Source organism: Lynx canadensis, chromosome A3 (assembly GCF_007474595.2).
Source record: "Lynx canadensis isolate LIC74 chromosome A3, mLynCan4.pri.v2, whole genome shotgun sequence".
NCBI lineage: Eukaryota > Metazoa > Chordata > Mammalia > Carnivora > Felidae > Lynx > Lynx canadensis.
In genome coordinates this window covers 63,140,318-63,164,779 of record NC_044305.1, presented here as the reverse complement: position 1 = coordinate 63,164,779, position 24,462 = coordinate 63,140,318, and the positions used below count along the sequence as shown (strand labels likewise).

General features: G+C 39.5%; 1 protein-coding gene across 1 annotated transcript in view; it reads left to right on the top strand.

Annotated features, from left to right (window-relative positions):
• LRPPRC (leucine rich pentatricopeptide repeat containing) overlaps window positions 1-19,652 on the top strand; it is a 112,509-nt gene extending 92,857 nt beyond the window's left edge. Inside the window, exons 31-38 of the mRNA XM_030310509.1 lie at window positions 2,974-3,062; window positions 6,516-6,720; window positions 8,474-8,613; window positions 8,746-8,861; window positions 11,385-11,459; window positions 13,333-13,417; window positions 15,618-15,760; window positions 17,617-19,652. Of these exons, the coding sequence (XP_030166369.1) occupies window positions 2,974-3,062; window positions 6,516-6,720; window positions 8,474-8,613; window positions 8,746-8,861; window positions 11,385-11,459; window positions 13,333-13,417; window positions 15,618-15,760; window positions 17,617-17,673 (910 nt within the window). The 3' untranslated portion in view covers window positions 17,674-19,652. The remainder of the gene's footprint in view (window positions 1-2,973; window positions 3,063-6,515; window positions 6,721-8,473; window positions 8,614-8,745; window positions 8,862-11,384; window positions 11,460-13,332; window positions 13,418-15,617; window positions 15,761-17,616) is intronic.
• The last annotated feature ends 4,810 nt before the right edge of the window (window positions 19,653-24,462 follow it).

Sequence of the window (24,462 nt, the reverse complement as noted above, 5' to 3'; positions counted from 1 at the left end):
ACCAACATTTTGTGTAAATGAAATAGAATAGAAAATATCGAAGCATTCCATGTGATAAAGATGGTTTTGTGAGTTTTATTTAGTAAAATGTACACTAGTAGGTTCTGTGAAACGTTCCTTACCCTGTGTGATGGGGATCTTGATCAAACAAGTTGTTGTGAAAGCTGCTGATCTAGAAGATGGTAGAAGATGCCTGCAATCACAGCCCTCCTGTTTGCCCTTATGTGCACAACGTGTAAAATGTACGTTGATTTTTCCTCCTTCTCTGGATCTCCATGAAGCCTTTCTGTACTCTGAGGGCACTTTTATCTTAGCTGTGTTATCCTTCCAGGAGGATTTTGTAGCTGCCTTCCACATGCAGCTGGGTGCACCTAAGAGAATCCTAGATGCAAAGCCTTACCATGCCATAAGCACCTAATCTGGGGATTGGATGCACATCCTTTCCCTTGAACTGAAAAGATGTTATATCGAACTCTGAAGAATTGTACCTTGGGTTAGATCTACATTGGGTTGTTTTGAAAATAACTCTGGCCTGGAACTTCAGAAATGGTAGTTGAAGTTCACGTTTCTAATTAGGTCATCACTTCTTCCAGTTTCGTACCAGTGCTCTGAGTAAAAAAGAATGGTTGCTTTTTTCAAATGGCCTTCTTTATTGTGATGTAGCGTGACCAAATGAGCAAGTGGCAGTGCCCCCATGTATTTTGGCACTGTTATTGGCAGTCCATAGATAGCAACCTGTTGTTACTTTACCTGCATGATGCCTCTTGTTCAGTCTTCAGAGCAGTTTTCTCTGTGAACTAAAGAATGCAGTCTTTTTTGCTGTACCCTTGCTGTACTCTCTGATATGTTGCATTTACTTGACCTCTAGTGAGATTTCTTCATTTTCAGAAGGTCATTTAAACCTTCCCCACAAATAATGGCACCTCAAAAGTATGTCACCTCAACAGTGACAGCAGCCTTTAAAAAATTAAAGAAGTCAACTTTCTTTCATTTTTAGTTAGAATTACACTTCCTCATGTTTCAAAATAAAAATTTAGATATAATGAATGCTTTCAAGGGAGGAGAAGTGCTTATCCAAAGATCAGTAAGGGAGATAAATTATTGTTTTAAATCTCTGATAACACTAAACTGCGTTTTTAGGAAATTGACATTTCCATTCCTCCATCACAGTAGCCGTATAACCACGTGTGGCTGGTGGCTAACGACCGTGCTGGACAACATGGATAAGGAATATTCCCATCATCACAGGAAGTTTGATTTGATGGCTCTGAACTAGATTTTTTTTTTTTTTTAATAAAAGGAAAGATCCAAAGTATAGGTCAGAAGTAAACTTTTATTCTCCAACAAAAAGATCTCTGCCAGTAAATTTTGTAGGTTTTTTTTTTTTTCCTTTTGCCAGTTTGGAATATATTTTTATTGTGATTGGTCAGTTTGTACATATGTAAAATATAGATGCTCAGTGTATTATAGAACTGAGGAGAGTTTCTGTCTTTCTGTTGATCCCCACTTTCATATTTGTATAGAAAAGGCAGTTTCTTGAGATTGAAAGAAATTATTGAAAGAAAATGTTCTGTGTTCTGAGGTTTTTGAAAGGTTGATAGTTCACACTTAATGTCAGTTAAAAGGGAAGTTTTGTTACTGCATGGTCTCAATGAATTTTAGGTAATATTTTCATGTAAATATGGTATAATACATGTAATAATGTTGACTTACGAAGTGAGCTTAATTTTAATGTGTCTTCTGTTTATTTAATCATGCTAAAGAATGAGAAAGTAAATCCTTTATGCAGTTTATAGTCTCATGCACGAGTTGTTGACTTAAAAGCTTTGACAGATGGGACAAAGGAAAAAAGTCAAACTGAGCAATGGGTGCTTTGGTGGGATTAAGAGGATTGGTCAGGCAAGGGGTGGGGGGGATAAGAAAATCCTGTGCCCGGGGACTGCAGGGGTGAATCTCAGAGGCTGGAAGTGACTGAGAGGCTGGGCACGTCACCGTGTCTTTGGAGGATTTTCTTGGGATTGACGAGAATAATTTAGGAGTGACCCTGCTTTTCTCGCAATCTGCTCAGCTTCGATGTTCATGTCGACAGGCTGAGGTTGTTGGCAGCAAGATCAGCACCGAGCTTGCTAAGGCAAATGGCGGCGATTGCTTTTGCTCCTCGTGACCTGTGGGGATTTCCTCATCGGGAGATGAACCCTTGGGGGCATTAAGGGTACTGAAATTTCATCACAGGAGATGTGCAAACAGTGTAGCAAACAGAAATCATCCCAGGCTAGGGTTTTTTAATCATGTCGGTTTTAGCCAGAAGTCAAGCGATTTTTGCTCTTGAGTTTTAAAAAGTTGCGGGGGGGGGGATTGCCAAATTAAAAGGCTGGGACAAGATTGTTGAGTGAAATTTTCAATTTTAATGTCACGATGGATTTAGTTGTGCAGTATGCTCACCTTTAAAACCTGTATGTATCTAGATGACAGAAATTTGAAAATTAATCAACCAAATGATACGGTGTTAGTAATATGCTTTCATTTATATTTAAAATATACTACAGCGCTGGAAATAAATGTTCATTTTTGTTGCCGAAAGAATAGTTTTACATTTTATAATTATGGTGAATGTAGAAAAAAGAGGAAAAAGTATCCAGCTTAGGATACAGCCGAACAATGCAGGGCATGCAGTTATTTTAGTCATCTAATATGTCAGCATTCAAGAATCTGAACCGATTGTTTAAAAAAAATCTTGTACTTTGTTTCTTTTGTTGCTCATTTCCAACTTTGTCATCTGTCAGAATGCAAAAAAAAATTATCCTTCTATAACCATTGACAGGATAACACAAAAGCTGTCTCCAGGTCGATATTTTGCAGCAATATTTTTAACATACGAACAGTAGTTTTTATAATTTCACCTTGGTGCTCAACCATTTATTATCGTATCAGAAGCATGTCAGTAATTCCTTTCTAAATGTCTGCTTCTTTTAGCGCTGAGACCCACATCAAGGGCTTCACACTGAACGATGCTGCCAACAGCCTCCTCATCATAACGCAAGTTAGGCGGGATTATTTGAAAGGTATGTCACAATGCTTGACCTTTACGTCACATTAATGCCTCTGCAGATTTTTCTTGTAACGCCCTTCGAATACTTGGATAAAGGAGTCCATTTAGCAAATTACCTGCTTATCAAGAGCCTTTTGTGGTAGCTGAGAGACGTAAATTACTGTACATGCATTTATAATACAGCTTGAATATGAATGTACTTGTCATTTGACCACTTAGTCCAGTTTCCATTCCATTTAACACAAGATGGGTTTTCTTAAGATGAATCACAGCTCTTCAGACATGCAAAATTTGTGTTCCAGAACGAGAGAAAGTACAGGCTTTCAAGTGCGTTAAAATTCACAGCACAAGTCATTTTGCTTTGGAAATTAACATACTTTAGAGCATCTGAAACAATTCCCAGCAGTTGTTTCTTGCATATTGTGTTGGTTGTGTGTGAGATAGCAAATGAGTTAAATTGAGTGTTAAATGTGTGGGGTTGTGCACCAAATGATTATAATATTGATTTTTAAAACTTAATCTAATACTTTTTCAATAGTTCATAATACCAACAGCAATAAAATACAGTGTTTGGAGTTTAGAGTTTAGTGTTTTTAAATTAACGTTAAGGAAATAACCCTAGAAAGCTGCGGAGAGGACTTTGGGGAAGACTGGAAAGGGGGCCGTTTGTTTGGTAGAGGGTATTTGTGGATGGATTCGGATCTGGAGATCTTATGAGTGAGCTCCCCAGGAGGAAAACGATGACTCTCTTAAATGTAGGTAAGCGTCCTCTCTCAGGCTTTACGTTTGAATTTTAGTCAATACAGTAAAACCATTAAAACCACAGTTTTCCAATCTAACAAAACCCATGTAGGAAATCTTTAAGGAACGTTGAAAAAACTCTCACTGTTCAGTATGGTGTCTCCTTTCTTCCTCGCTCTGTAGTAATGATGTGATTCTTCACTTGCACATTTATAAAATAATTTCCCATCCCTGAGAGAAAGTTGTTAATTGTGCATCTTTAATGTTGGCCTGTAATATTTAAATACGCTGGTCTTTAGAGGTCTTCTCATTGATTAGGACAGAGTAGGTAAATGATGATTTTTCTCTTTTGCAAAATTTCTATCACAGCACTCCACAGGCAGGGCCAGCCCATCTAGACAGTCCTTTTGGACAGGGCTTGTTACTAAAACTTTAAAAGCTGTCATTTCATTTTCAATGTAAAAAAAAAAAAAAAGGCTTTTTGTCAAGTTGACATTTAATGTAGAATGAAAAAGAGTTTTAAAACATTGTAAACTTGCTCCCCATATAAATATTTCTGTAGACATGGAGATAAAGACACAACATTTTTTTAATTTTGAGGGGTTAATTTTTGAGCTGAATCTGAACTGAATTTTTTTAACTTGACTACTGTCCTTCGCTTGTATATTAGATACCCTATGAAAACTACAAGAAACTTCACGATGTGATTTCACATCTACTCCTCTCAGTTGTTCAGTTCAGCAGGAAGTTGGCCGAGAGTGGGAGCCCTGCCACACTCCCGCCTCCACCCCCCATGCCACCGTCGCCGTCAGCTAACCTGTTAGAGTCCTGTGGTCGTCGGCAAGGATGGCAATGGTGTTGGTACAGTCCCCATCTCCTTATCTTGCTCCATGGCTGACTAGGGCTCCCAGTTTTTAAAATTCCCTTCTCTTTTTCAGGTTTCTTTTTCTCAATGCCATCTAACGCAGAAAAATAAAACCAGTTCAATCTTAATCTAATTTTATAAGCGTATACTGTTCTGGAATATTAATAGCTGATTTATATGGCATCTTGGCAATATAATCAGTGTTACTAGTAAATTAAGGAGACTGTGAAAAGGACTCGGGGAGAGTGTGGATGGGTACCGTTTGAGTGTCTCTTGGGTCCTAAACTATATGGAAGGCAATTCCTGTTCTGGGAATTTGATTTAGGTTCTAAGGTCTCATGCTCCCTTTGAGTGGACATACAATGGTCTGTTGTCCCAGTCCTTCTCTCTCACTCACACATGCACCTGTAGATGCAGGTGTGGGGGTGTTGGATTCTTGGGTTGCTGTCTAGCAATATGACCTTGGGCAAATTATTTAAACTCTGTTGTCTCAGTTTCTCACTTATAAAATTGGTACTTACTTCAGAAGGGTACTTGTGATTGTAGCTGCTGACTATTGTGTCTACGTGTAGTAAATGCTCAACACTATTGTTATCTTGTTTTTGGTACTGTTTTGATCCAGTCGTGGGAAGATCCTCCCTAGCAGCCTGTATTCTTAGTTAAAAGAATATTTTTAAGTTGATTATCTATGTGTGACTACCAGTTAAAGAAGATTTTATCAAGCTTGTTTCATAGATTATATTATTAAAACAATATCAATAACATTTTGTTTCCTAGTTATACGTGTGTATTTACAAAATATTAGAGAATGTGACTTTTGAAGTACCTATTTTTCCCATTTGAGAATCACGGATTTGGATTTTTTGTTTGTAGTAGTTAAAAATTGTTTCCTCAATAATAAACACTGAGCGTATTTTTTTTTTTTTTATTGTAGCACTTTTAATAGACTGTTTAGTTATTCCCTTTCCCTCGTTCTTCTGTAAAAGATAGGTTTGTTCTCATTTGGAAGCTGCCTTCAGAGTCTCCATTTTTTCTAGGTTACATTGCTTTAATTCTAAACAGCCGTGAAGTTTTTCTTGCTAGCAGTAGTGATTGTTAGGCTAAGTGTTAAATTTCCCCCCCAGTCTACCACTTTACTTTAATGTAATGATTTCGCTACACTGGCACATGAGTCAGTAAATCAAGATATTTCATATTTATCCGTAATCAAGTACTTACAAGCATGATACTTAAAAAAAAAACAAAAAACCTGTGGCTATATCCATGGGAATCTGATGATCTTTATTTTCTATATCTACCAAGTGTTCAGTCATTTAAAATGAATTTGTTAGTGTGGAAGTTGAATGTTCTAGTTTGGCTGCTTCTGTGTAATCGCTCCTGTTTAGAGAGAGACATTGTTTCCAAAGATGAATCTTTGGGATATTAGATTTGGATAAGCAGGTAATGTTTGAATGTAATAAAATCTGGTAAAGTATGAATGTGGTAGAAGTTACAGTATTTATGGAGACTCTTTAATTTTTAAAATTATTTCTATTTTTCTGAACTTGTCAGTTTCCTTAAAATTGGTCACTAAATGTTATCCCTGAAGGGAACCCATATTCTGTCAGTAACATTTGTGTTTTCTCTGAGATTTAAAGAAGAAATTTCTCTGGCCTCTGATATTTTATAGATAGCCAAATAGATCATTATTTTTTTTTAGGTTTCTCATAAAGTATTAATGTTTTCTGTAATCTAGAATAAATTATTCATAGCTTTTTGTGTGTAGCCATTTGGTACTCGTATCTAAAAGCTGGTTTTCAAAATGCATTAGTCAGTACGGTTCATAAAAGAAGAACTCTGTCGCCTGCTTTTCTGTTGTAGAGGCTCTAAAAACGCTAAAAACTGCCTTAGATCTGGAGCAAACACCTTCTAGGATAGCAGTGACCCGCCTTATTCAGGCATGTGCCTTGAAGGGTGATGTAGAAAGTATACAGGAGATTCAGAAGATGGTAAATGGACTTGAAGATTCGATTGGACTTTCAAATATGGTTTTCATCAATAACATTGCTTTGGCACAAATAAAGAAGTGAGTATTTTCAAGTTTCTTTTCTTTCACTGGATACTAGAAAGAGCATTATCTCAAATACCACCTTTAAAAACTTTTCTTAGGCTATTAGAAGCCGTATCAACACAGAGGAAATATTGATGTCAGTTGCTGATTGTCCTCGAACTATTAGGGAATAATTATGTGTTACAAAATGTGTTTTAGCTTTAAATTAGACCAACGAATGACATTTACCAAATTTTTCAAAATTGTGAAACTTTCTCCATGGTGGTAACTTTCTTCATGTGCATGCCAGGCCCTTGTGTTGAAACACTGTTACGAACGTGAAAAATGAGTTCATATGATTGTCAGCAACACTGAAGGTGACACTCTGCTAGAACATTGTGAGTGGGGAGGGACAAGCAAGCTTGTTAAAAATAGGCATTTCTGTTTCCCCCAACCATCCTTCCCATCCCTGCTGTCAACACACACGCATAGGAAAAGAGGTGTTTAGAGGTGGTTCTTTTACCATCACCTCTAGATTCCTTATGGAGACATGCCACTGTAGCAGTAAATCAGAACTTGATTTTTATTAACGTCTCTAGCAAAGTACGTTGCCTAAGTTAAAGATTCATGGGATAATTATGGAATTGACACTCTGCGTGCTTTGTTCTTGAGTAGTTAATCTCACATACAGTTGATGGGTTGCGATAATCAAAATATAATGTTTGTTTTTGCAGGGTCTTTGTTTCTATTTCTTTGGGCAGAAAAGCTGTGTTTTGTTTTGTTTTTTCCTTTTAAAATGGTTCCCATCCCCTGCCAGATAGAACTTTAAATTTTCCCTTAATAAGAGGATGTGATTATTTTAGGTTAGAAGATCAAGGAAATTATCCAAGTAAGATCTGGATGAATTTTAAAATGCTACCATATTAAACACAGTTTTATATGATGTAGAGAATGTGATTTTATTCACTATTAAGGAACTATCTCACTGAAACCCATGAGAAAAACTTACTGTAACAGGGTGTTCATTTTTATTAGAGGATTCTTATGTTTTAGGTAAGAATTCCAACAAAAAATTGATTATTTGGATTCTGAGTACCGTATCATGACTGTAAAGTAATCAGTCAGGAGTACCTTGGCCAAAAAGATAGTCATACAGATCATTTTTTATCATAACTTGTTAAATAGGGCCATGTAATTGATTTTTTTTTGAGTGTAAAGGTACTTTTTTCTGAGAATTTTAGTATAAATTAATTATTTTTCAAATGTATGATACCTGACAAAAACAAATTGATGTGACTGGTTGAAAGACATGCAAATAGACCTTCGAAGACCTCAGCAGCAGCTTGAAGAATCCTGAGGTGTTATGCAATTATTATCTTCACCTCATGCAGCAGGAAGCAGTTGTAGATCAGAAAGCTGAAGTTAGAGCACTTAAACAAGTTTTCATTTGATACCCAAAGAGCTACAAAATCAAATTAAATATTTAAGGTAAACTATTTTCTTAAGGGACTGTCATTAATTAGCTGTTTGATCTTGTCTCTAGGGCAGTGTTTTACAATGAGCAGCTACTTCGATTATTGTAGCATAAACTGCCTAGCAATTGCTTTTGCGACCTAAATGTGCAGTTCAGCTTTGCCTAGTGGTTTTTATCTGGTTAGTTGTAAATCTGTTTTCCCTTTTTCCTAAAGTATTTGTATGTGTCAATCTCTTAAGTTCTTATACTGAAACTGCCTACAAGATTAATACAAAAGCAAATACTTCTTTAATAATTTGTTTTACTCTTTGACAGCAATAACATAGATGTTGCAATTGAAAACATTGAAAATATGCTTACTTCTGGAAATGAAACCGTGAAACCCCAGTACTTTGGCTTGACATACTTATTCAGAAAAGTAATAGAGGAGCAGTTGGAACCAGCAGTTGAAAAGAGTAAGTGAGCTGTTCTTGCTAAAAGAACACAGAAGCACATTTTCTCTCTGGTGAGGCTGGACCAGGTTTCTTTGGTGGATGAGTTATACTACAGTTTAAACAAAAGAGTTTTCTTACCTGTTATTTTTTCAGTAAGCATCATGGCAGAGAGACTGGCCAATCAGTTTGCAGTTTACAAACCTGTCACTGATCTTTTCCTTCAGCTTCTGGATTCAGGCAAAGTGGATGACGCCAGAGCTCTCCTACAGGTAACGAGTCACCACATCTGGACAGTGGGGCTTGTGGCTTATGGGAAATAAACTGAGAAATTACTAGACCTAAGTATAGGGTAGCATATTGGAAATAGAGCATGGTGCTGCTAGTACATTTAAATTCACTGTGGATCCAGGTCACATGACAAAGACTGGCTTGTAAGCGGGAGGTTGTTGGTTTGGAAGATGCCAGACTGGACTAGAACTGCCCTTAGATTTAAGGGGGAGTGAGGGAAGATGTGTTTTGCTGAACGATTTAAAGACAAATGCTTTTGTGCAGATAGGTAATGCAAAGCCCTTCCTTTGATTTCCTACTTTAATTTCTCTAATGCTCTAAAGACTGCATCACCATGGCAACACAGTTTGCAAACAAAAAGTAGGAAATGTTTGCTTTTCAAGTACAGCTTCTCACTTGAATACTCAAACATTCTCAGTGCCTTATTCAAGGTTTATTAAGAGTTGAATTTGCTTTCTATTCACTTGTGTGTCACAGACACATTAAATGACAAATGCAGGTCTCTGTGGCCCGCACTTGCAGTTAAATTAGCAATCTTCAGGGAAGGAGACAACTGCATTCATGCCATTTTAACAGCACTAAATATAAAGCTGTGCCAAGTGCCGACAGAACGGTGGGTGATCGGAGCTGCCACTGGCAATGTACACAAACAGGCACCGCTGGGGAGCCCTTCCCAGCAGGTGGCAGTCAAACAGTCACCGTGATCCCGCCAACAGCAGTGTTTGTGTAGACTCCCTGTGTCAAATTGAGGCCTGGGACCAATTTTTGATAGTAAATAGTACTATATTCCATTCCATTTTTACGAGCTGTGAAACATATTAAGTGGTAGATGGGGAAGGGGAAACCGTACCCCTGTGCTGGAGCCCTAGTTTTAATCCTTGAAGTTCAGCTAGGTTGACAACAGAACCCAAGCCATTTTTAAAAGGAGTTCTTGAGAAATTCCTGTGTGAACAGTTTTGCAAAAGGTGGAAATTGGCATGTGCCTCTGAGGTTGTTGTGTTTTTTTTGTTTTGTTTTGTTTTGTTTTTTTACTTTTTGTTCCTGGACAGAGAGAAATTCTAGTTAATTGGGAATGTTCTTGTTTGGTTTGGTTACTTTTTTCTCCTCTCCCCTTCCCCGCCTTTTTTTTTTTTTTTTTTTTTTTTAACTAAACAGCAAAGGCAGTTGATCATACATAGGGATTTCAGGAATCTTTTCGTGGTTTTGTCTTGCTGCCTTTAGTGTTAAAAGTTCCACCTAAAAGAAATAAACTCTAAAGCTTTATCTTTGCGTGTACGTATCTGTACATATCTAAGTGTACCTACTGGGGGGGTTACGTGTCTCTAATTATACATGTGATAGTATTCACTCCATTTCAACACACTATTTTGATAGTTCTTCAGAAAGTGGCACTTGCTGTTTTATCTGCCAGCTTGTCCTGAGCCATCATCGCCCTGGCTCTTAGTGTGCACAGCGGCCAGCGGGTGAGGTGGGTGCCTGTGCCCTCGGAGCCGCACTCACACGGCGGCCTCTGCAGGGCTCTTGGTGGCAGCTGTGCGTTGAGACATCGGCCACAGTCTCTTCGTTGTCAACCCCTTCAGCAGACAGACGCTTTGGATGATAAACCCTTCACCTGTCCTTTACCTGCTTGTCAAACAGTAAAAGGTTATTCTTGCCACGGTGAAGAATATTTTATTCACAGATGTCGAAAACATCAGTTTATAATGTAAATGCTCTGTGTGTCCCCAAAAGTTCTTTTTATACTATCCGTTTTAGTATTGACAATGTTTTAAAGCTTTGAAAGAACAGTGTGCTCTTAGAAACTTAAGAGAATGACATCCGTGATGAGTGTAAACTAAAATATTGTCTTGCCATATTTGATTTTACTATAGCATCTAAGATGGGATAGACACTTGATTTCTCTGGTCTGTCATATAAACTTTTTTTTTTGAGTTTAACTTTTGTCTCTTTCTCAAGCGCTGGCTGTCTGTTGCAATGAAAGCCTTTTATAAAATAGAGAGATTGAAATCAGTCCTTTTGTATGCATAAGTGTAGGTAATTATACTTTAAAGAGAACTTGCTTTGTACATTTTAATTTTTATAAAGAAACGAGCAGTTATCTCCCTGACACCTTATTAAATGTATAATTAACCTTATGATCCCTAGCTCACTTGTGAATGCTTGGCAGAATAATTGGAGAGGAATAGTGCTTCTTTTTTCCCCTCTTTCTTTGCAGTCCTAAACCTTATTCTGTGGTTGTTGAAGCATCGGTTTAATTTTTCCCTTTTCTTTTTAAACAAACTTCATACTCGCGGTGCCAAGGACAGCACTCCACTCACAAAAGCTTGGCATAGCTGGAGTTTGTTTTCTTTTTCTTGCCTTAAAAAAAGTGGTTGACAATTAGGCCTTCCTGTTGGTAATGACACATTACTGTATTATTGTGAACTTTGTTAATTGGAAATATTCACCTTGGTCTCCTTGTTTATCAAAAACCTTCGCTTACTGAATAACGTTTCAATTTTTAGAGATGCGGTGCGATTGCTGAACAAACTGCAATTTTCTTGGTGTTCTGCGTTAGGAGTTCTCGGAAACCAGGAAAGGTACTGTGCGGGATTTGCTAGCCAGTCAAGGAGGCTAGAAGCCAGTCTTGTTCGGGAACCTGAGTTTCACAGAAGAGCTTGTTGGTTCAGTGCCTTACATAAAAACACTACAGAGACCGAAGATTTTGCTTGTCTATACTTGTTCACTTTTTTAGATACTGAGACAGAGTCAGTCCAGGGTCCTTTTGTCCTGGAAATGCAAAACACGTTCATGCAGTGAATCGCCCGTTCATGTAGTTGTGTGTGAAGAGCCTCAAGAAAGGGCCCTTACAGGGGCACCCAGCTGGCTCAGTCGACGGAGCGTGCGAGTCTTGATCTCAGGGTTGTAAGTTTGAGCCCCTCATTATAAGCAGAGATTACTTTAAAAAAAAAAAAAAAAGAAGAAGAAAGACAGGGCCCTAGAAAGGAAGATAAATATCCTGTTGCTTAGGTCACTTGGTCCATTTAACAGTGGGGAAGCCCTACAGAGGGAGCTGTCCTCCTGCAGAGCGTCTCTGTGCTGGTGGCTATGCCAGCCATTTCTCAGGTCCAAGCCGTCACGTAGATGAGCCACTTGGCTTTAAAACTGGCACGTGCCACAAATTAATGTTCTCAATTTGTGTGGTTACCTCATTTACACTAAAAAGCTACGTGTGTGTATGTGTGTATAAAACAAAGCCAAGTCCTATTTTTGATGTGAAAAAAATAAAAGTACAGTTCCAAAAAATATTTGTAGGTCTGATTTTACCTCTGAAGCAACATAAACCTCATTGTCAGTTTATTTGGGTACATACAAAGTTTTAAACCAAGTGCCAGTTGTAATGTTTGTTTTATGCAAAACATTTAGGTTTCTAGTCTGAGAGTCTGTCTAGTTCTCCTTAATTTCCCTCATACTAACATACTGGTTTTGGGGTGTTTTTAATTTACCCAGTTGCACTTTTTATCTCTTACTCATATTTATTTACAGCAAACAGCTTTTCAGAAGTACTTATTAGTTGCTCTTTTTCCTTTCAAAGAGACTTTTTTTTTAATTTGTGGATTAAAAAGTATAAGGACTCTAAAAGGCATTTGTCGCTCTACACACGGGTCTGTGCCCACATGCCAAGTACCTACTGCCTTGCTTGGAAGATGGACAGGAAATGTACAGTAAAACATCTGTTGAGGACGTTCCTCCCAGGAGACTTTAAATTGCAGGAAGTCCTAGAAGGATGCAGGTCCAGATATATAGGTTGAGAAAACATGTAAAAAGTGAATTAGGATTTTTTAAAATTCCAGTTACAGTGTCTGCCTGTTTGACAGTAGAATAATTAAGCCAGGTAGTATATAAAACCCATCCTTGGTTTATCCAGCAATATTGGAATGTGTTTGGTTACTCACTAGAGTATGGCAGGTCTGTCTTCACTATAGGAGCCAAACCCATTGGCATGTCTAGATACCTCTGAAAGTAACCAAGTAAACATTCCAGGGATATCTGGAAATGCTCTGTTTATATTCAAAGCATGAAAACTCAGAAGGACTGAATTCTTCACATTTTGTTTAAAAATCTTGGCACCTTGAGACATCGTTGATACCTGTTTCTGCTCTTTAGGATTTCCTAATTTCTTGGTAAGGTTACTAGTTGACAAAAGAAGCAGTCTTTATGATATTTTAGAAAACAGTTTATAGAAGTGTAAGTGGAATTGCATTAACTTTTGAAAAATGTTTGTTTGGCTGTCAGTTATCCAATCAACAATAAAATACTAAGATACACTAGAAGGGAAAAAAGTTTATTAAATTGAATAGGCAGTTCTGTTCTAACTGTTGTGAAGGTTCTCTGATATAATGTACATATACCAGTGTTTTATTTCACTCTTCTTTTGAGCTGTGGTAACATTTCCTGTATTTAATTTCCTAGGCATCAACTCTGAAATCTTTGTTAGAATTGATTCCTGAATTAATTGAAAAGGAAGAAGCATACACTTCTATCATGAAAAGCTATGGTAATAAGTTTAATCTGACTATGTTATATTTAAGTCATTTAGATATTTGTAGTGTTGTCAACTAAGTCTTTGGCTCAAAGACAGTAATCCTAAATATCAGGTAATCATGATATAAATAATTGACTTAGCTTCAGAATATGTTTTAAAAGCACATTTAAGAAAAATAGGTAATTATTCGTCTAATTTTAACATTAAAAAGTATCACTGGGCATCTTCAGAGGAGCCCAGCTTTGTTGAATAGATCCTGGGCTCCTGGCAAGACTTGGAAATCCACTTGAGTGCACACACTGGGAACCAATCCAGTCTCCCCAAGGCCACCTGAAACAAAACATGAGATAGGCACATATTTGAGACTGTCACGTGACTTTCCTTCTTGCCTCTTCAGTACCCTCCCCACCTGCCTACATTTCTGAAATAACAGACCTCTTCATTAAAAGTGGGCCCCAAGATTTTACTTTAAACCACAGTTGAAATTCCACTCTTTTAAGCACTTTGCTCCCTGATTGCCAGCTCATCACACATGAAAGGGAGCCATGCTAAAGTTTCCTCAGTAGTCAAGATAAATGTAAGCATTTCATTTCTAAGTGATGATCACCTATCCACCTGCCACGAACTGATTTGCTCACATGAGGCAAGGGCTAAATAAAGAATTGCTTTGTTGATTTTATTGTTGTCAGGACAACAAACTGCAATCAGAATTAGTCAACTGGTTCTTCGTTTCTCCCCACCTTACAAGGTGACCATGATCTATTTCAAAATAGAGGCAATAATCACAGAATTTCTCAAAGTTCCATTTGGGGGATTGGGAGATGTTAAATAATGACTAAATACCACAAAATAGTGTCAAACAGCATGAAACTGCTACTAACTTTTGTAATCCCACTTGGGAATTGGGACAGGAAAGAGCAGGGAGACCAGGAAGGTAGTGAAAGGCAAGAGGGAAGAGTTTTCTGAATAGCTTCCTGGAAGATGGTAGAGTTTGGGCTGTGCCCTTGACAGTGTCAGGGAAAGGATTTGGTCCCTGAGGGAGGATAACAAAGGATTTATAGATAGGAAATTGACTTCACCCAAACTGCAAAGATCTGTTCAAGCCCAGTGAGAGCTGATGAGTCACCCACACTCGCTCCCTTTTCGGAGATCCTGAGATTGATCCCTAGACTTCTCCTATCCATCCTGCAGGCTTGCCCTGGCTGTGCTGGAGTTGGGATTGGTTATACAGCACTGGTGTAGGGTAGGAGATTGTTAGGTGCTTAAATGTTAAAGAGTTGAGTTACCAACAGTGATTGTTAGCAGAGACCTTGTGATCCCAATAGTAAACCTCAAAGTAAAATTTCTACACATCAGCTACAACTGGAAAGCCAGTTAAACTTAGCTCCTAGGCTACTTCATCATCCATTTAAGTGAAATATTAGTGTAAGTCGTTAATGTTATGTAGATGTATGTAGTTTTTTTTATGTAGATTGATTAACATATTTAGATTATTTTTGTCATTGTAGCTAACTATATATCCCTCATATTTGCTTAGTTTACAATAGGAGAATGTATTGAAAGTCTTTTTGGTGGTGTTTAGCTGATGATCTTCACCATGATGTAGATCTAGATTTCCACATAATTTACATGACCCTCCCCACAACAATCCTTGAATTGGCTTGATTTCGCAGTGTGGATTAAGGGGTGCCTGGGTGGCTCAGTCAGTTAAGTGTTCGACTTCGGCTTAGAGCGTGATCTTATGGTCCTTGAGTTTAAGCCCCGCGTAGGGCTCTGTGCTAACAAGCTCAGAGCCTGGAGCCTACTTTGGATTCTGTCTCCCTCTCTCTCTGCCCCTCTCCCACTCACACTCTGTCTCTGTCTCTCTCAAAAATAAATGAACGTTAAAATTTTTTTCTTTTTTTAAGTATGGTTTTAAGCAGAAGAGTGTTGAATGGTGTATGTTTACTTTGGTTTATGGCCACTTTAACTATCCTGGGTCTCTTAATAGCCTTATTTATCATCTTCTCTTTTATACTGAATAATGCTGAATTAGAGGTGTGGGGAAGAGCGAGGGAGGGAGCTGGTAGTTTCTGAATGTGGCTTTTTGCTGAAAGTAGTTAACTATTCATTTGCCTTGGGATAAAGGGATTCGGGAGTCCTTGAACGGCTGTGTTTTGAGAAGAGAGTAAGGTAGGTGGTCTTTATCTATGATTAATATCTTTTTTTTCAGTCTTAGACAAGGATGCTGCGTCTGCTAAAGCACTGTATGAAAATTTGACTGCAAGGAATATAAAATTGAATGATCTGTTTCTAAAGCGTTATGCAGTTTTGCTGAAGAATGCTGGTGAGCCTGTCCCTTTCACCGAACCCCCTGTGAGTATTTCTTAATTAAGGAGAAAAAATACCTCTACAGATTTACGTATGCCTCATATTAATGTGTAAAAAAAAAATAAGTTGAATACTTAATTACATGAGGATTAGATCTCTGTGAAGAACCCTCAGGGGAGTGCTTCAGGAACTGAATAGTCCTGCCGTGAGTTTGGCTGTGGGAGAACGTAGCACTCTGGGACTGAGGTTTAAAACACAAGGTCAGTCTCAGACCTTCAACTATAGGTATGGATTTATCAAATGTCCTTGGGGCAGTTCTCTCATCATTTCAACTTGAAATAGGATTTAATGGCCTGTATTTCAATAGCCTAGTATATTGTGTCCCTATTAATTACTTGTTCATTTTAAACAAGTTGGTTTTTATTTCTTCATCTAGGAAGGTTTCTTTTTTTATTGAGGTGTAATTGACATAACCTTATAATAGTTTCAGAAGTATAACGTAATGATTCGGTATTTTTTTTTATAATGATCACAGTAAATCCATTAATATCCATACCACACATAGTTATAAATTTTTTTTTCTTGTGATGAGAATTTTCAAGATCCACTCTCCTAGCTACTTTAAAATATGTGGGACACCTGTTTGGCCCAGTTGGTAGAGCATCTGACTCTTAACCTCAGAGTTTTGAGTTTATGCCCCATGTTGGACGTGGAGCCTATTTAAAAAAAAAAAAAAAAAAGACATGCACTACAATATTCTAGCCCTATACATTACATCCCCATGATTTAATCATTTTATAACCAGAAATTTGTAGCTTTTGACCCCCTTCACCCACCTGAGGCAACCACAAGTCTGTTCTCTATATCCATGAGCTTGGGGCTTTATGTTTTTTGATTTTTGTTTTGTTTTTTATATTCCACATGTAAGTGAGGCTATATACTATCTACCTTTTCTGATTTATTCCGTTTCACTTAACGTTCTCAAGGGTCCATCCATGTTGTTGCAAATGAGAAGATTTTATTCTTCTTGTGGCTGAATAATAATCCGTTGTATGTGTCATACATATATAATGATACGTACATCACATTTTCTTTATCCATTCTTCCGCTCGTGCACACTTAAGTTGTCTCCGTGTCTTGGCTACCGTAAATAATACTGCGGTGAACATGAGGGTGCATGTCTTTTCAAATTGCTGCTTTTGTTTTCTTTTGGTGAATACTCAGTAGTGGACTTACTGGATCATATGGTATTTCCATTTTTAGTTTTTTGAAGAACCCCTCCATACTGCCTTTTCCACTGGCTATACCAGTTTGCATTCTCACCAGCAGTGCACGAGGGTTCCCTTATCTCCACATCCTTGCCATCACTTAACTTCTTGTCTTTCTGATACTAGCCAGGTATTAGGTGCTACCTCACTGTGGTTTTGATTTGCCTTTTTCCTGATGATGAGTGATGTTGAGCACCTTTTCTTGGGTCTGTTGGCCATCTGGAAGTCTTCTTTGGAAAAAATGTCTGTTCAGGTCCTCTGCCCATTTTTAATTGGTTGCCCAGTAAATTTTGTTTTGCTTTGTTCTAATAAGAAATCATACATGCCAAATTCCTTTTTATTGTGTCATTAATTTGCAAGTTAGTACACCATGTTTACCCTCCGTACCCAGGTGTAAATACCTATGTGCCCACACAGTGGAGGCTCTTGGTGCTGGCTTTAACTCTGGACTTGGGGCCCTTGAACTGTGATTTCATGAATAGAAAGGAGTGCGGAGGCTTGAGAAGACAGCAGCTGTCACGGGCCCGGTGGTCTTTGCTATCACTTTGCAGCATTTTATGACTTCTGAGTTTTGTGCCATCAGCTCTTGCTAGAAACTGTACCTGTAACTTCCCTCCCTTTTTGTCTCAACAGGAAAGCTTCGAATTTTATGCAAAGCAGCTAAAGGAATCAAGGGGAAATCCTCTGTGAAATAAGCAGTCACTACTTTATTTTGTGTGTATTTGTGGTTCAGTGTCTAAAATGTTATTTTTTAAATATATTTGAGAGGACAGAATAAATAAATGAAAAGTTACTTTGTGTATTTTTTTTATTCATAAAGTACATGTCCAACACCTTATTGACAGCAATGGCGTGCACTTAGTCACTAGGCTTTGTTGGGGTTTTGCCTACAACATAAATATACGGCATTTTCTTCATGGTGTCTGACGTTTGAAGCTGTACCTTTTCAAGGTTCTTCTCTCAAACACTCGTGATGTCTCCCCTGCTCTGTTTTGTTCATTATTTTCATAAAATGTTACTCCTTTATTTAAGACTTGCTTGTTAATATTGTTTATGTGAAAATTTTGGAGCTAGACAAAATGATGCTCAGTGCGCCTTCTAAGGCTTTACTATTCTATGATAGGAAATTCTCTTCATGTGTGAAACCCTGCATAATTTTCCAATTTTGTAAAATGCTGGCACTAGCAGCCATGTTGTAAGTCATCTAGCACTTGTTTTCCAGTGGAAAGCAGAAACTCAGACTGTTGCTTGCTCTTGGTCAGTGTGCTATTTGCCAACGCCTGGACACTCCCCACTATGCTTTCCCTTCTATCACGAAGAATTCCAAGGGCCTCTGTTCATAGATGCCTCTGAGTCCTAGCCATGACTTTGGTCATGAAGCCGAGCAGCACATTTCCTCTTGTCTTGGTTTCAGGTGTTTGTCAGCATAGGTACATCCCATACCAGGCTTGTTACTTCATACTCATCCTATGAATATGTGATCTTATATAGGAAGGAGATTGTGGTTTGTATTCAGTTTTGTCAAAGTTATCCCCAAATCGTTTAGCAGTTACTGTAAAAGAATGCAGGCTGAGTTGTGAAACAGTTTACCATTACAAAAGTATCTTAATATGTAACAGTGACCTATTTGGGGATTAGGTAGTTAATTACCAAGAAAGCTGAAAATGTTTTATTGGAGGTTTATCCTTGTTTTGGCATATTGCTTCTCCCATTTGAAATCAGTGGTTCCCACTATCTACACGAGGGGAGACCTTGCCTTGCAGGAAGTAAGCTGGCCTCATGCTGGTTGTGCTGCTAACCTGAGTCTTCATGGAACCAACCATCCTTCATCTAGAGCCTGCAAGTAGCATGAAAGAGGAAGCTGAAGGAGGGGAGCCAAGAAGTAAATGTCATCGTGGCATTGTTTCCTTTGTCTCTGTTTTGTGCAGTTAGACCTAACGCATCAGAGGCCTCATTCAATGTCGAGTGCTGGCCTAGAGGACTTAATGAAGCTCTCCTTTGTTTGCTCCAGGTGTAGGACCCGTACCTGTTGTGGTTTTGATATTGTCAGATTTGCCAAGAGCCTCACTCCATCAGTGATTCCACTGGCCTTATTTTTTGCAGTTACACTAACCAAAAGTTAGTTGAGCAATATTTTACTGATCTCCATTGAAACAGGTCTCTCAGATGAGGCACGGCCTTGGGGCTTACCCTGGACTTCTCAGTTGCCTGGGCCAGAGACTTGAGAGTACAGAATATAGTCTTACTTGTATGAAGTGACTCTAAGCCAGCCTTGTATATGGACTCTGATAAAATGCAGGGTAGTACAGAGGAAATAGCATTATCTAGCATTCTATTATTATTATCTATTATCTATCATTAGCACTCTGAATAGCACTATAACTGCTTCCCCCCCGAATTTAAATATTTAAAATATAATTGTATATTCCAGGTGGGCTAATAAATGCTTTCTAAATGTCTAATTGCAAAACTGAAACAAATAGAGAGCAGACACAATTCTAGAACTCAATAATGTTTTAGACTAAAATTACAAGGAAACAGTCTAAAAAGTAAACATCATTGTAAACTTTTGGAAAGTACAGTGTTTTATATGTAATTGTATGTTCATGTATTTGAACCTAATATAATTTTATTGTGAAATGCTTTGAATAAATTGTACCCCAAAAACCTGTGAGCTTCTTCATTTTTAATTTTATCAAATTTTTGTATAACCACTTTTATCATTTCAAGGACTTTAGTCTTAAATTTTTTTTTTAATTTTATGTTTATTTTTGAGAGAGAAACAGAGTGTGAGCAGGGGAGGGACAAAGACAGAGAGGGAGGCACAGAATTTGAAGCAGGCTCCAGGATCCGAGCTGTCAGCGCAGAGCCCGACACGGGGCCTGAACTCATGAACTGTGAGATCATGACCTGAGCCGAAGCTGGACGTTTACCCGACTGAGCCACCCAGGTGCCCCGTAGTCTTAAAATTTTAAATTAAAAATTGTGTGGTGGCCTCTGTTGCGACCAGAATTTCTTTGTTAAATGGTGTATGGTTTGTGTGTGGAGAACCAAATGAAATCATAGCTTCTCTGTTGTAAGGACAAGTGGATATTTAATTTGAGATCTCTGAGGTACAAAGTTGGCAAGAATTAGTAGAGTTGGACGCATGGTAAGTGGACACTGAAAATGAAGGGGGTTTTATCTGCATTGAGTGTCAGCAGCATTCCACGCTGTGCAGGTGACTGGGACCACCACGGATCAGTCCCGGGCACACTTCCCTCCTCCCTACCCTCCTGTTCCTTTCTTGGGCGTGCTCATTGTGGCCAGCATTGGGGTCTTCTCTTTGCAGCTTCTTGGCCCTTCTCCCCACCCAGCACATTCGTTGTCTCTCCAGGGCTCCTGTAGCCACTTAAAAGAGCAGGTGTCAGGCAGCTCGTGAATTCCTTGAGGACCAGTTCTCTGTGTCGTGTTTGTGCCCCTGGACCTCACAGAGACCTGGCTGCAAGCCCCCATGTACCGTTGTCAGGGCCACGTGTTCTGTGGGGTTAACCATGGGTACCCGCTACTGTGCATCGGACGCTCCTCTTACCTGACAGTCACAATGAGAAAGTTGGGGCTTACAGAAGTTAATGTACCCCCCCGGTATCACAGTGCTGTGATATGGCTGGGATTGACTTTCAAAAAAACAAGCAATCCAGTTAAATTTTAAATTCAGTTAAAAATCCCGTTAAAAGTCAAATCAGAATCTCTAAACTGTTAGGGTATTCTGTTTTTTAAAAAGCAAGCTTTCACATTTAACACAAGTGTTCCCAGTCTGGACAGCTTTACATTGTAAAGTTATTTTCTTCCATTTAGTCGAATACTCAGTTTCTGGCATAATCACCCGAGTTTGTGAATTCCAGTAAATTGTATTGCACACTGTTCTTCCCCATACAATTTATTCCACAAGTCTGCCATGTGTGTACTCTGCATACTTTTTCTCGTGTTTGAGGACAATTTTCATTTAATATTTGTCTTTCTGACAAACCAATATTTGTAGAGTTTCTATAAAATGAAAGCAACATTCCTGAAGTATGGTGGAGCTAATAGCTGCAGGGGGTACAAAATCATGGTAATTTATCGCTTTGCTGTTTCTATTAGAAATGTATCCTGCTTTCAGACCTGCGGACTTTACAAAGCCCACATTATGCAGCCTTAGTACAAATAAAGGAAATGGCTGCATTTGCAAATTCAAAATAGGCACTTATCTTTTTCTTTTTTGCACAAAGAAAAGAAACATCATCCGGTTCAGGCAGAGCAAAAACATTTAACCGACTTCATACTTAACCATCCCCGCACATTAGTTTGGACAATGGCTGGCTGTTGGGATCCATGCTTACAGAGATCTCTTGAAAGTAGTATCTTCACCAACCCTGCCCCAGGCATACACTTACTGAAATTCTCATTATTTACTTGCTTTTGTCGTTTCCTCCCCTAAACTGAGGTCTCCTGGTGCTTTGCAGGGCGACCAGTTAGAACCAGAACCTGGCACTGACAACCCAGTGAGCATCGTTGAATGACAATGAACAACACAGCACCTGTCCTGCTTTTCAAGTCCTATTCTGAGATGTGTGCCTTGCATGCATTGGTGGGTTTCCTCACACTTCTTCCCAAGAGATCAAAGATGCCACTCGGTAGCTAGGAGCTCGGATATTGGGGGCTGAGGCCCAACAAGTTCTTTAAAACCCATGTGCCCAAATGAAAACACACTCAACTTTATTGCCATGAGGAGGGCTCTCAAATGTGTGATGGTGCAGCTCAGTGTAAGAGTGGAGTCAACAAAAAGAGGGACAGTGGAGCTTTTTGGCGGTTTGGGGAAACAAGGAATTGCTCCAACTTTACAAAATGGCAAGACTATCATACGATAAACGGCACTATTATTACATAGAAAGCTGAGAAGTGTTTTTCTGGTCTTTGAGTTGGTGTGTGCTAAAAAATCTCAACCTGCTGCTTAAAAATTACTGTTTTGTTAGCTGCTGATACATGGCTGCTGCTGTTCCCCGGTTGCCAACAGAAATGGGCTGTGCTCCACCTGCCTCTCACCTCCCCTGCCCTAGTGTCTTGGGCAGACACCATGTGATAGGGACCAGGATATTGCTCTATACCCTGGCCATTTTAAAGTAAGAACCTATCCTACTATCAAAAGCAAGTGTCAGGGGTTCCTGGGGGGTTCAGTGGGGTAAGCGTCTGACTTCAGCTCAGGTCCGTTGGGCTCTGTGTTGACAGCTGAGAGTCTGGAGCCTGCTTCCGATTCTGTGTCTCCCTCTCTCTCTGCCCCTCCCCCGCTCACACTGGCAAAAATAAACAATCATTAAAAAAAAATTGAAAAATAAAACAAGTGACAGATAACTTGAGATTTGAATGACCTAGTTTAGACTATGAAAATAGGGGCCTTTACTTTCAGGCGTGAGCACTGGATGTATTTTCCAAAGAACAGGTCAGTCAGCAAGATGCTTCCTCACTTTCGGCTTCCCGGTCCCTTGCCCTGTTCCTCTGGAGCCTGATGGGTGCTCCAGGCCTATGGCTGGGCCAAGGGAAGCAGGAAATGGCACATGGTGGCTGTGCTGCACCCCTCTGTGAATGACATACTTGAGTCTCAGTAGAACCCCTATGTCTACCAGGTCTGTAGTTAGCGCTTGGATTTGGTGTCCATTTAAATATGCCTGCTGCTAGCTGTTTAATCTGGAATCAAAACAAGAAAACAAGTCGGGCGGGTTGGGGGCGGGGGGGGGGGGGGGGGGGGGGGGCGGGGAACACAGCAAATGCAAGATCTCTGTGAACCTGACCCGGGAGATTAGCTTGACGGGGGGGGGGGGGGGGGGGGGGGGGGGGGGGGGGGGGGGCAAGATTATGTCTTAAATCATTTTTGTAAGAACAAGAGCAGGAAAATAAAAATCACATCAGGAAATATTTGAGTCCATATAGGTAATTACTTTCTGCTTAATTAAAATGTTCCTGTCAATAGCATAATTTGAAATTGGAGGGCTTAAAATACAAATTTCAAAACCTTTGCCTTCTGATCAAGAGTGTGCAAAGCTTACAACCTTGGGCAAAATCCAATGCACTGCCTGTTTTTGTACATAATGTTTCACAGCCACACCATCCATGTTTCAGAATTGTCTGCAGTGGCTTTCATGCTGCAACAGAGTTGGGTAGTTGCAATAGATACTCTGGCCCCCAAAGCCTGAAGTACTGTCTGACTCTTAACCAGAAGAGTTTGCATCCCCTGCTTTTGATAATTACTCACAAGCCGACCTCTCTCCCTTTCAATGCAGGGAGGGGCTGAGTGGACAGCCTGCATGCCCCAGGGAGCAGTTTTTGTTGTTGTTGTTTTGTTTTGGTTTCAAAAAACAGACCTGTGAAATCAGAATCTCTGGGATTGGGGTCCATAGTGGTATTTGTTAAAGCTGTGGGGTGGAGAACCAGGATGCTGTAACAAAAAAAAGAAGAAAAGAAAGAAAGAAATGGTGGCTGCTGGAGTTTCTCCAATTCTCCTGCCTCAGCACTTTGCCCCTTTCCCCCACAGCCCTGTGCACCAGAGTCCACTGAATCATTAAAGCCCCTTGTAGACTGAGTGGCCATAACTCAGTTAGATGATGTACCCCACTGGCTGCCAGCCCTCACTGCACATTGGAATCACTGTGGAGTTCATAAAAAAGCCCAGTGTCCTCTACCTCCTCCATTCAGGCCTAAAGCCATTAGGTGACTGTGTATGGGTGTGGGATTGAGAGTGGGGTAGGCTGCAGTAGGGTGAGAATGGCATCTGTGCAGACTAGGGGACAGCTTGGTAACACAGCCCCAGCAGAGTGAGTAGGGTGCAGATGGGAGATTGGTTACATACAGGGGATTAACCAAATGAGTGAAAATATGAAGGACAGTGGAAGCCAGGTTTGTCACAGTTGGAAAAGGGAGTTACAGGGGCACCTGGGTGGCTTAGTTGGTTAAGTGTCTGACTTCAGCTCAGGTCATGGTCTCATGGTTCGTGACTTTAGCCCCACATTGGATTCTGTGCTGACAGAATAGAGCCTGGAGCCTGCTTCAGATTCTCTCTCTCTCTGCCCCTCCATCGCCTGTGTTCTCTCTCTCTCTCAAACAAAACAAAACAAAACAAAACCCAGATATAAATGCAGAAAGGGAGAAAATTAGAATCAACTCTATGGTGTGCTGGTATTTGGGAATTGGATGTATTAATGTGAACTCACATGTACAGGTAGATGTGTTTGTGTGTGTGTGTACATACACATATATACAGACCTGTGTACATATATCCACATGTATGCATTCCCTGTTTTGCCTCCTGAGAGGATCTGGGGGCAGTGATGCTGCAATAGCAATGGGCATATTTATCACTCAGATCTTTGCTTCTAAATACCATTTTCCACTAAAAGGAACAAAGAATTCTTAGACAAGTGTCTGCATTTCCAAGCACTGGGACTAAGGACTGGGGGGTAGAAAAGA